We start from the raw sequence: 13,276 nt of genomic DNA, 5'->3' as shown, positions 1-13,276 counted from the left end.
CTGGAATGGGCTTTGTGGAGAGAGCTATCCTCTTCTTTTCTTTGGTCTCTGCTGGTGACTCTCCTTGTGTCAATGCACCTGAATGGCTTGCGGGCCATCTTCATGGTGCTTGTGGCACCTAGCCACTTTTGTGGCAGCTGTGGCTATTGTGTTGGCTGTGATGGGCCACCCACATGGAAGTGGTGTTTATGGTGTGCTCCTTGCCTGGTTATAGGAGGAGGGGCCTGTCCCTAGATCCGTACCTCAGGACCCTGGGCAAGCCCCATGGCAGCAGTGGCATGACTGGTTGCAGGAGGAGGGGCCAGTCTCTAGCTCCAGGACTCAGGACCGCCGGGTGGGCCTGTGACAGTGGCAGCATGCTTGGTTGTGGGAGGAAAGGTAAATCCCCAACTCCATCTGTTTTTACATTCTAAGTTGTTGTAGGGAACTTCAGTGGGGGGGGAGAGGGGAAGGGGGAAGGAAAATTGGTGAGAGAAGGAGGAAGGAGGAGGGCATGGTTGAGGCCCGTGGCACTCCCCTCATTCCTGCAGGGGAGACCAGGGGCCTTCCAGTGTTGGCTTGGTCATTGCTGGGCTGAATGAAGATTTCAGGGGTGTGTGGCTGAAACCCTCAGCCCCCAACGATGGAAAGGCATTACATGCTCTTGGATTGGAAGAATTAACATCATGAAAGTGTTGCTATACTACCCAAAGTGATCTACAGATTCAAGGCAATCCTCATCAAAATACCAGTGTTATTCTTCCCAGAAATGGAAAAAATAATCTTAACATTCATATGGAACAATAAAAGACCCCAAATAGCCAAAGCAATCCTGAACAAAAAAAATAAATAAAGTCAGAGGCATAACACTACCCGACTTCAAATTATACTACAAAGCTATAGTAACCAAACAGCATGGTGCTGCATAGATATAGACACTTGGACCAGGGGAACAGAACAGAGAACCCAGAAATCACCCCTCAGGCTTAGAGTCATCTGATATTTGACAAAGCAACATAAAACATGCATTGGGGAAAGACTGCCTCTTCAGTAAGTGGTGCTGGGAAAATTGCATATCCATATGCAGAAGAATGAAACTAGACATGCACCTGTCACCATATACTAAAATCAACTCAAAATGGATTAAAGACTTAAGTATAAGACCTGAAACTGTAAAATCACTGAGGTAAAATATAGGTGAAACACTTCAGGAACTAGGTCTCGGCACAGACTTTATGAACATGAACCCAAAAGCACAGGCAATAAAGGAAAAAATAAACAAATGGGATTATATCAAACTAAAAAGCTTCTGCACACAGGAAATGATCAACAGAGTGAAATGACAACTGACAGAGTATGAGAAAATTTTTGCTAAATATGCATCTGACAGGGATTAATATCCATAATATATAAGGAGCTCAAGCAATTACACAGTAAAAAAACAAAGAACCCAATTTAAAAATGGGAAAAGGAGGTGAATAGACATTTTTCAAAGGAAGACATACGAATGGCCAACAGGTACATGAAAAAATGCTCAACATCACTAGTCATCAGGGAAATGCAAATTAAAACTGCATTGAAATATCACATCATCCCAGTTAGACTGGCTATAATCAAAAAGATGGAGAATAACAAATGCTGACGAGGGTGTGGAGAGAAAGGAACACTCCTCCACTGTTGATGGGACTGTAAATTAGTATAACCACTACGAAGGTTTCTCAAACAACTACAGATTGATCTTCCATACTACCCAGCAATCCCTCTTCTGGGTTTATACCCAAAGGAATGGAAATCATCATGTTGAAGGGATACCTGCACTCCCATGTTCATCACAGCTCTGTTTACAAGAGCCAAGATATGGAACTAACTTAAACGTCCATTGATGGACGATTAGATAAGGAAACTGTGGTAGGTATATAGACACCATGGAATACCACTCTGCCATAAAAAAGAATGAAATTCTCCCATTTGCAACAACATGGGATGAGGCTGGAGAAACTTACATTGAGTGAAATAAGCAAAGCACAGAGGCATAAATACCACATGTACTCGCTCATAAGTGGGAACTAATAGAGAAAGAAGGAAGGAAAGAAAGACCACAGTGGTGTGTTGGACTTCCAGAGGGAGAAAGCATACCTAGGGATACAAAGTGGAGAGGGGAAAGGCGAATGGGGAGGGAGGTCGGAGATAATTGGGTGGGGGACACGGGATATAATGGCAACGTGTAGTAATGGGCATGCTGCCAGTATGGATCTGGACATCACGACTTCAGCAGGAGTGTTGACAATCAGCTTTGTATCTCATGAATATTCATAACCAATAAAGGAAATGTACTATGCAAAAATAAATAAATAAATAAATAAATAAAATCTAAAGTGGTGAATATATGGGTGTTTGTTATAGTATTGTCTCTAGTTTTTTGTGTTTTAGATTTTTTTTTTTTCCTTTTTGTCTTTTCTCGTGTCCGGCAACGGATCGCAACCCTCAGTGTCGCGCCCGTACCGGACCGGGACAGCAACGGGATCGCAACCCTTGGTGTTGCTCCCACACCTCGCTCAGCCAGTGAGCAGGAACCGGTCTGTATGTGGGATCCGAACCCTCTGCGGGAGCGCCACCGCGCCCCCAAGCGGCGCACTGTAGCAGTGCGCCACCGGGCCGGCCCTAGATTTTTAATAATAATAAATAAATAGAAACCAAAAAGGAAATGCTGACATTGACTGTAATTAACCACAATTTGCCATCTAAGCCTATTCCTGCAAGTTGGAAGTCTTCAATAGACTTGAGTTCCAAAATAGTTAACATCGCTCGGATTCTGCTTGTGTAATTGTTGCGTAGGTGGGTAGACACATTTCTGGTGATTTCTACTCCACCATCTTCTCGTAATTCTCCAAGTGAATATATTTTGAAGAGAAGAATTTAAAAAAAATAAAATATTTTAATCAGAAGAGGGTATAAACAAAGCAGAAATTTAGAACAGCCAGATCAGATGGGCCCCAATTTGTTATGTCTTCCAAGCAATGTCCATCAACAGGCATGTTATTGGCCTTGGGTTTATCCTGATTTTCTACCTTTCTCCACAGAAAAATTGAAGGTGACCATTCCCAAGGGACATTTGGTGGCTATAGTAGGAGGACAAGCTGAGCTTATCTGCCAGTTGTTCCCACAACAGAGTGCAGAGCATATGGAGGTGCGCTGGTTCAAAGGGGACCATTCCAAACCTATTCATCTATATAGAGGTGTTCATGAAGTGAATGAAGAAACTGCCCCAGAATATGCAGATCGCACAGAGTTTGTAAAAGAGGTCATTCGAGAGGGCAAAGTGACCCTCAGAATCTACAATATCAGCATTTCTGATGAAGGATCATACCACTGTTCATTTAAAGATAATGGCTTCAGTGATGTGGCCAGCATGAATCTCAGTGTGGCAGGTAAGTGTGATTGTGGGACACTGAATACCAATATCCTTGTGACCCCATAAGTTGAAACCTGTAGATATTATCTCAATGTTTCTTTTTCACTTCTCCTTCTCACATTTTACTTTATTATTTTTTTTCAATGAACTTTTTATTTTGAGCAAATTCAAATTTACAGAATAGTTACAAGAGTAATACAATGAACCTCTGGACACTTTCCATCTAGAATCATCAGTTGTTTACATATTTGCTTTGTTGCTTTTATTTACATCTACATCATTATTATAATTACTATTATTATTATTTTCTGACTATTTGGGAGTAAGTTATAGACATCATGACTCTTCATTCTTGAATACATCAACATGTACCTCATAAGAATAAAGACATTATTTTCCACTATATAATTATCAAATTCAAGGAATCTGACATTGACAGTGCTGTGATCTAATATATAGTCCACATTCACATTTCACCAATTTTCCCAAATATCCCTTATAGCTATCGTCTTTCTCTATCTTTCCTCTCTCTCTTTCTTTCTCCCTCCTTCGTTAACTTCTTTCTTCCTTTTCACCTTTCTCCTGTCTTTCTGTCTGTCTCTTTTTCTTCTATCCAGGATCCAATCCAGGATCATGTTTTGCATTTAGTTGCCATACCTTGCTATGAGCTATGAACATCAAATATCCCCAAACATTTGTTTCTCTCCTGCCTTGGCCAGCCTTCCTCTGATTTGGAGCACTGAGTTTCTCCTCCTTTCTTGTCTTCAAGTGAGTTTGAACTGCAGGCATTCTCTCATGACCTCTCCTTCCTGGAGAAGGATCTGTTTTTTTCTATCTGATTACTTATGGTAGATACATCCTATTTTTTCCAAGCATTTAAGAATCATCAGATAAAACATACATCAAAAAGTCAGTTAGGTTTTTTTTTCTCCTCACTTTTTCACTAGAAAACTTTCTAAATTCTGTTCTAGATCAAATATGATTGCTTTCATCCAAAAACTGTGTAAGATAAAGCCCAAAGCACAGGGTGTGATTTTGAGACCAAGTATGTTACTGAGTTTCTTTTTCATATTTTAAAAAAGATTTTACATATTACAAATAGTGAGAAAAATTCATATATTTACTGAAAAAAAACCCACTATGCTGTAAGTAGGCAGTGTAGAGGGGACAATTACTCTAATTCATAATTTAGTTTGACTCTTATAGCTTTCCAGCTCAACCTCAATAATAACTATCTTGATTTTTCTTCTTTTTTCCACCAGCACTCGGCTTGGAGACCCAGATTCTTGTTCAGGCCCCTAGCACTGATGGGCTCACAGTGGGGTGTAACTCACGAGGGTGGTTTCCACAGCCCCAAATGGAATGGAGAGACAGCAGGGGAGAGGTAGTTCCATATTCATCAAAATTGTCCACACAGGATGGAGCCAGATTATTCCACGTGGAGATGACTCTTCTCCTCAGAAAATATTCACAGAGCAATATTACTTGCTACATTTGCAACCCTCTAACAGGTGAAGGGAAACAAATAAGTATCATCCTAGCAGGTGAGTGTTCAGTTGTCAGGGTTTTGTTGCCAACATGGAAGCATAAAGAGAAAAGTAAGTAAATAATTAATGTTAAAGAGCTTAGCACATTGCCAAGCATCCTTTGAATGTGACTTTGTATTTGTTATGGATTTGGGTACTACAGATGCTAAGAAGATTTTAGAAGAAAAAATTAACAAGATTTCATATGTCAACTCATAAGTAAAACACACATAACAAATTTAAAGGTATTTAAAGTTTACTATCTTATTAGAGCCTCACAATATTTGTGTGTAAGCTTAACAAGATTCTAGCTTAGTAACTTAAAAAATGTTACTGAACTTCCTGAAGTATAATTTTCTCATCCTGGAAATGAGTATAATCCCACTTCATGGGTTTTTGTGAATCTTCAATGAATCAGTAAAAGCAAAAAGCTCTGCTTCTTGTCATGGAATATTCAGTACTAATATTATCATTTAAAACTTCTTGAAAATTCAGTAAAAATGGATTTTTATGAATATTTATAAGTAGACAGATGTTGAAAGAAGCCAGTCAACCTTGGACTTTCCAGCCTCCAGAACTGGAGAAATAAACTTTGCTTTTTTAAAGAAACAAACAAACAAACAAACAGCAGTAAGAATAACGTGGAACTAACACACAGGTTTCCTGATTATTAATTGGTTCATTGCTAGTTCCCTTGAGGCATGATGAGTGGATGTCAAAGGCCAGTCAGGAAAAGACTTTGCCCTTTGTCAACAAAGGTACCCTTAGCTAACACTGCTGTATAGTAATCAAGGTTGATTACAGGAACAAGGTAATGGGGGTCAGAGAATGTGCTTTCAGATGTCCCTTTCAGTGTCTCTTTGTAGCCTTGTCAAAGTCATGGCTTTTTCTCTTAAAGTTTTAATCTAATATTCTTGGTTGATTAGAAAACAGCCTGAAAAGAAATAAATATTGCCCTGAGTCTGTAACAATAATCTGGGAAAATAGGTGCAGCAGAAAAGGTGGTAAGAGTTGGTATGAGTCTATAAATATTGTAAATGCATTGCCAATGGAATTTACTGATAGATTGAATGTGTGATGAAAGAGGAATAGAGGAATAAAGAATGATTCCAAGGTTATGATCCTGAGTTGTAAATGATTCATCTACCAACATAGGGAATTTTAATGGACACATCTTGGAAATAAAACCATGCCTGTAAGACTTGCAAGTGAAAATGTTGACTGGGAGTTAGATATACCAAATTTGAAGTTCTGTGGAGGAGACCAGGCTTGAGACATAATATGAATGTCTTCAAACTAAAGAGAATATTTTAAAAATGAAACTGGATAACATCACAAAATGAGTAAGCATAGATCCGGTTCCTTCTATAATCAGGAAGTATTTTGCTGAAACCGTTAGTGTGAGACAAGAGAGAGGCTTCTTTTCAATGCATTACAACCTCAAAGTAAATTCTATCCCCAAGACATGCTTAAGGCTTGTACTTGCAAAAAATTGTACTTGCAAAAAAAAAAAAAAACTGCCACTAAACCAGTTTGACCGATGTCTAGCCATGACCCAAATACAAAAAGATAAAGAATTGAAGAGCCTGAGAGAGAATTCTTCTGTATTAGCAGGAAACTCCTAATCAAGTCCTGCTCCATGTGGTGGATTTATTGATATCTAAGTTACTCTGTTCGTTCTTTCAGATGACCTGTTTACTTCACACCACATTTGGATGACGTCTTTGATTTCAATTCTGTGTATAATGTTTCTGTTGCCTGTTGGGTACACTTGCTTTCTGAGTTTCACAATTAAAGGTAAATGGTGCGACAAGGGTGGAATCATTAATGGCATCTCTCCCAACTTGATGCCTAGGTCACACGGGGTGTTTAGGCAAAGTTGAATGACATTTGTCTCCCAACACCATGGAAGATATGTGACATGTTTCTCACTTTAGAGGTGTTGAACTTCACAACTCTCAATTATGAGCTTCCTAAGATGATGTTTTTAGGGATGAGGTCTGTATAGATGTCTCCTGAGCTTTTTAGATCCACAGTTACTTTAAACTCCCAAAGGAGAGTTTTTGTCTCTCAAGAAATGGTTCATTTGGTCAAAGTGAAGTAGATCCAACCCGTGCTTCATCAAAACCATTTAGTGTGGATGAAACCTGCGGGTCTTGCTCTGGGATGTATTTAATTTGATCACAGTCTTCTTGCCTACACAGATTACCACTAGTTTTCAAAGTTACAACTTCCTCTATTCAGGGTCTTGAATAAAATTAACATGAAAAAGATATAGGTATACAAACTAACACCAGATCCTTTACAACCATACTCTTCCTTCTGATTTTATGGCTAAAATATATGAATACTCATATATTAATCCTCTGAAATGATACAGTGATGATTCATCAAGTACAGGAACATCAGATATTCATAAGAAATTCCCTTTTCTGAACCTACGAGTAAGCAAAATGTATCATCTATAGTCAAGTATAACTGCTAGATGGGAAGGTTGCAAATTCAGAGATTGAGCAGACAATTTAACAGACAGTAGCAATGATATAGTTCACTAACAAATGTAAATTCAAAGTGATTAAGGAAGAATAAAATTTACCATTGATTCAAATATTTTGTGAGTCAGAGAAATTGCATCCACTGTGCCCATTTTCCCACTTAATCCATAATCCCCTGTACCACATTTTTTGAGTGCCTACCTTAAACTAGGCCTTGTGATTATCATCTCACAGAATTTATCTAAATTAATCCTAAAAGGAGGTTCTATTATTGTCATCATTTATAGATGAGAATGTCATGGATCACATAGCTCATAAGTGGCAGAGCCAATATTGTACTACAGACATGTCGGGCTCCAAATCTCATGCACTAATCACTATACTGTTATTTCTGGTATTTGGTTTCAAGTTTGTGCTTGTACACCTTCATGTCTGAGGAGGTCATTTAGTCATGAGATAGCCCATTCCATAGTGATCGTGGGAAATTTCTTCCCTTTGGATATCAAATCATTTGTAGATAATATCTACAATTATAATTCTGGAGCCACAAAGAGTAGCTCTTCTCTGTTTTCCGGCATGAAAGTCTTTCAGAGACTTGAGATTGTAACTCCACTCCACATGCTTCTCTGAAATATATCTCCAGTTACTTCAACTCACAAGTTTTCTAGTTATTCTCCTATAGAAGGTGATAGAAAACGAAGATTAGCTATTTCATGGATACAAACTTCAGTAATAGATGAGAAAACATTTTAATGATGGGCTCTATTAAGCTTGCTTGTGGAAATGAGCCTCTGGACAAGAAATTTAACCTGAGCAGTGTAAAGTGGGTTTTCTGCAGTACTTTAGAAGTCAGGCTCTTTCAGCTCTCAGAGTCTGTGGATCCAAGGCAATACTTTTCTTTCAGCCAAATCAGTGTTGCCACAGCCACCTCTGTAAAAGCCCCAAATCCTCAGAATCCCCAGCAATCCAAAAGGGATTCTCAGCCTCTTTCCAGTCTCCTCAGCCAGATGAGTCTTGTGCTAGATTAAGTGGTTAGAGTTAGGAAAGGAAAATCTCCTTAGCCCTGCTGGAGCTGCAAGTCCAATCTCATTAGAACCTGCCACCACTCACAAACCAAACTCAAAATCTGAGCCTTATCTAGGTTGAGTGGATATGGGCCTAGGATGAATGGATATTCCTGCCTTTTCGGTTAGTTCTCTTTAGGCTCATGATGCCCTACACTCCTGAGTTCTGCTTGGTCAATTCTAACTGTCTCTGTTCTAGAGCGTACATCTCGATGTCGTGTGTTGAAGTCAAGTGCTGCTCAGCTCCTGTGTTACATGTTCTGTTGTGGAGTAGTCCTTGCTGTATATGTGCCATTCCGGAGCAGAGGTAAATGGAATTAGTAGTGGTGGACATTCTCTTGGCAGCTTACCTTTTTCTAGAATTCTGTTTCCAGAGGGTTGGTTAACGCAAGCTATGTGACTCTCATTATCACCAGGAGGATCAGTGGTTTGGGTGGTATCTCAGAGGATCGATTCTAACACTGAGATTGTGGGTGTCAAAGGCTGAAGCTGCTCTGACTGCTGCTGGTGTTTTAAGCTGTACTGAGGGACAGAGCTCCTGCTACAAGAAGAAAGTAACACACTGGCTCTAGAAAATATAATTGAGTCTTGAAAGATTTACTGGGTCCTCTTAATATTTTGTTGTACATTCATGACTCTAGGTCAATGTTTCTTGTCTACTTGGGGCTTAGAATCCACATATAAATGTTTTCCACCTAATTCCAAACTAACATATACCTCCAAAATTTGCCTGCAATTTCAGGAGGTTTATGAAACATTAAAATCATTCCTTGATTCTATTATCTATGACATGTGGCTGCTTTTTAGAGGTGACATTGATGAATAAATATAATAATATTAAAAAATATGGTTTTGGCATTTGACAATTCTTCATTATTTAAAGGTTTAAAAGGGAAATGTATATATAGGACAGTATCACTAATCAAAGCAAAGAAATACTTTATTTTACTTGAGGGTTTGCTCCCAAACCGCAAAGGAGATCTTTAGAGAATTGGAGTGGTCACCAAGAGGTCTCTCTCTGTTCCCTCACTTCTCATCCTCTGGCTGGATAGGTCTTGAGCCACAGCAGGCATAGGCCTATATTTCAACCATTTCCACTGAAAATTTCAAAGTCCTACAGCAGAATTGATCAAATCAATGAATTAAAAAGCCATATTCTTTACTGCCAGCTAAAGAAAACAAATATGTTTGTATGAGGTAATTCAAAAAGTTCATGTAAAAATAGAAATAAAAGGTAACATAGATCTTTCCATGAATTTTTTGAAGAGTACCCTCATATTAACAGGGCAAGCACCTGGATACAATGTGGGGGAAAAATAGGGCACCTAAGCCACAACTCGCCCTGTCTTCTTCATTTCAAGATGTGAGTACTCATTCCTGAGGATTCTGTAGGAGCAAGTGTGAAGAGACCACGATACAGACCAACTCAGCCATTGCAAGAGCTGTCTGAGGCCAAAACAAATTACTCCCGATTGTCAAGGATTTTCAAGTTTGATGACTTCTATTTGCGGTCAGCAATTTCTTTCAAATGAATCCATAGGAGTTGAGCTGATTATACGTTAGGTATATGTTTACCTTTATATGTAAGTGCTACAGTGGCTGTACCACTTTACATATCACCAGTACCAGATAAGACAGCACTTCTGCCTCATGCTTTCCAGTATTTGGTTCTGTTAGTTCTTCTAATTTTAGCCATTCTGATGTGTGCAGTTGTATCCCATCTTGGTTTTAATTTAATTTTTCTGAGCATTTTATTTAAATGGAGTCATACAATATTTGCTCTTTTTTGACTGGCTTCTTTCTTTAGCATAATATTGTATATGTCCATCCATGTTGTAAGTATGTAATAGTTCTTCATTCCTTTTTATTAATTAATTATATTCCAACATATAAATATAGTATGTATATATATATATATAGTATATATATATATATATATAGTATATATACTATAGTATAGTTTTTTTCATTTATTCTTTAGTTACTGTACATTGGGTTGTTTCCAACTTTGGCTATTATTAATAATTCTACTGTAACCATTTGTGTGCAAGCTTTGGTGTGGATATATATTTTCATATCTATCTTGAACTTCCCAGCCTGCAAAACCATGAGCTAAATAAACCTCTTTAATTTATAAATTATCCGGTCTTGTGTATTCTGTTACAGCAACACAAAACAAACTAAGACAGTAGTCATCCCAATTTCTTCTTATTTTTTCATTTTTGTATACTCTGTGTCCATATGAATTTTAGGATAAGACTGTCAATTATTGCAAAACTGGTTGTTAAATTTATAGGGACAACATTGAATCTGTAGATCAGTATGGGGAATATTGCCATATTAATCAATATTAAGTCTTTGAATCAATGAACAAGGGTGACTTTCCATATATCTAGATCTTACTAATTACTTTCAACAGTGTTTTATAGTTTACAGCATACAAGTCAGAGACCTTTATTATTTAATTCCTTGGAATTCATTCTTTTTTATGATATAATAAGTGGAATTGTTTTCTTAATTTTACATTCATATTGATCATTGCTGAAGTATAGAAGTATATCTAATCTTTGTATACTCTTATTGATCTTGTATCCTGAAATCTTGCTGAATTAATTGATTAGATATTGTCCTAATAGTTTTTTTTATGGATTCCTTAGGATTCTATGAGTATATACATAATCATGTTATCTGAAAATTGAGATAGATTTATTTCCTTTTCAATCTGGACTTTTAAAAAAAATGCTTTATTAAGGTATGATTGACATACAAAAGCTGTTTATATTTAATGTATATAATTTGGTGAGTTTGGAGATAAATATATACCTATGAAACTGTCACCAAAATCTATGCCATAAACCTGCAAAAGATTCCTCCTGCTTTCCTATTTATTATTATTACTTTTTTGTGATAAGAACATTTACCTATCCTCTTAATATATATTCAAGTATACAATACAATATTAATTATAGGCACTATACTGTAAAGTAGATCTATAGGACTTATTACTCTTATATAACTAATATTTGTAGTTTGTCTAATACTTTCTCAATTCCCCCTTCTTTAAGCGCCTGGAAATCACCATCTACTTTCTGCTTCTATGAGCCTGACACTTTTAGATTCCTCATATAAGTGGTATTATGTATCCTTCTGTCTGGTTTTTCACTTAGCATAATGTCCTCCAAGTTTATCCATGTTGTCACAAATGACAGGACTTCCTTATTTTTAAGGATGAATAATATCCCACTGTATGCATATAACACATTTTCTTTATCCCTTCATCCACTGAAGTTGCTTTCTTTTCTTCTGGATCATATTGTAGGTCTATTTTGAAGTTCTAGAGGAATCTCTATACTGTTTTTCATAATGGCTGTATCAATTCACATTTCCACCAAGTATATAAAGTTTTCCTTTTCTCCACATCCTTGTCAACACTTATTTTTTGAATAATTGATAATAGCTACTCTAACAGGTATGAGGTGATATCTTATTGTGGTTTTGATTTGCATTACCCCAATGACTAGTGATGTTGAGCTTTTTTAATATACTTGTGGTCATTTATATGTCTTCCTTGGAAAAATATCTATTTGGGTCCTTTGCCCATTTTTAATCTGGTAATGTGTGCGTGTGTGTGTGTGTGTGTGTGTGTGTGTGTGTGTGTGTGTATGTATTGTCTTGCTATTGAATTGTATGAGTCCCTCACACATTTTGGATATAGGACCCATATTGGATATATGGTTTGCAAATATTTTCTTCCACAATGTGACTTGCCTTTTAATTTTGTTGATTGTTTCCTTTGATGTGCAGAATAATTTTAGAATGTAGCCCTATTTATTTATTTTTGCTTTTATTGCCTGTGCTTTTGGTGTCATATCCAAAAAATTATTGCCAAAACCAATGTCATGGAGCATTTCCCTTTTTTTTTTTTTTTTTTTTTTTACGATTTTTATCTATTTGGAGTTCACTTTTATTGTATGGTGTAAAATAGAATCTAATTTCAGTTTTTTTGCAGGTGTATATCCAATTTTCCCAACATCATTTATTAACTGGACTATCTTTTTCCTAATGTGTATTCTGGCACTTTTGTCAAAAATTAGTTCACCGTATATGCATGGTATTATTTCTGGGATTTCCATTCTGTTCCATTGGTCTATGTGTCAGTAGCAAACTGTTTGGCTTGCTATAGCTTTGTAATACAATTTGAAATCAGGAAGAATGATTTCTTCAGCTTCTCTCTTTTTGCTGAATATTGCTTTAGCTATTTAGAGCCTTTTGTGATTCCATATACATTTTAGTATTGCTGTATCTATTTCTGTAAAGAATGCCATTGGGGTTTTTATAAAGATTATGTTGAATCACTTCTGTTAGATCTCTTCAGGTAGTATGGACATTTTGACAATATTAATTCTTCCAATTGAGGAACATGAATTACTTTTTCATTTACTTACATATTCTTTAATTTCTTTCATCAGTCTTTTATAGTTTTCAGTGTACAGATCTTTCATCTCCTTGGTTTATTTCTAAATATTTTTATTGTAAATGGAATAGTTTTCTTAATTTTTTTAAAAATTGATATTCATGGGGCAGAGAGCTGACTGTCAGCACCTGTGCCCAGGATGTGGTGATCAGATCAATACTATCAGCATGCCCACTACCTCGAATTGCTTTTATTCCATGTGTCACCCCGCACCCTCTCCCCAATTCGCCTCTCCCTCCTCTCCCCTCACCCCCAGCAACACTAGGTTTGTTCTCTCTCTCTGCAAGTACAATGCACCACTGTGTTCTTTGTTTCCCTCCTTCATT

General features: G+C 37.1%; 1 protein-coding gene across 1 annotated transcript; it reads left to right on the top strand.

The window, feature by feature from the left end:
- Positions 1–278: 278 nt before the first annotated feature.
- On the top strand, positions 279–10,008 carry LOC103586869 (putative selection and upkeep of intraepithelial T-cells protein 1 homolog). Its single transcript, XM_008568214.1, has 6 exons — positions 279–378; positions 3,060–3,407; positions 4,654–4,935; positions 6,604–6,714; positions 8,676–8,783; positions 9,869–10,008. Exons 1-6 carry the CDS (start codon positions 279–281, stop codon positions 10,006–10,008), a joined length of 1,089 nt encoding a protein of 362 aa, XP_008566436.1.
- The last annotated feature ends 3,268 nt before the right edge of the window (positions 10,009–13,276 follow it).

The sequence above is a fragment of the Galeopterus variegatus genome, unplaced genomic scaffold, assembly GCF_000696425.1.
Source record: "Galeopterus variegatus unplaced genomic scaffold, G_variegatus-3.0.2 Scaffold387, whole genome shotgun sequence".
Taxonomy (NCBI): Eukaryota; Metazoa; Chordata; class Mammalia; order Dermoptera; family Cynocephalidae; genus Galeopterus; species Galeopterus variegatus.
The sequence above is the reverse complement of the archived record's forward strand: the minus strand, read 5'-3'. Positions and strand labels throughout refer to the sequence as shown.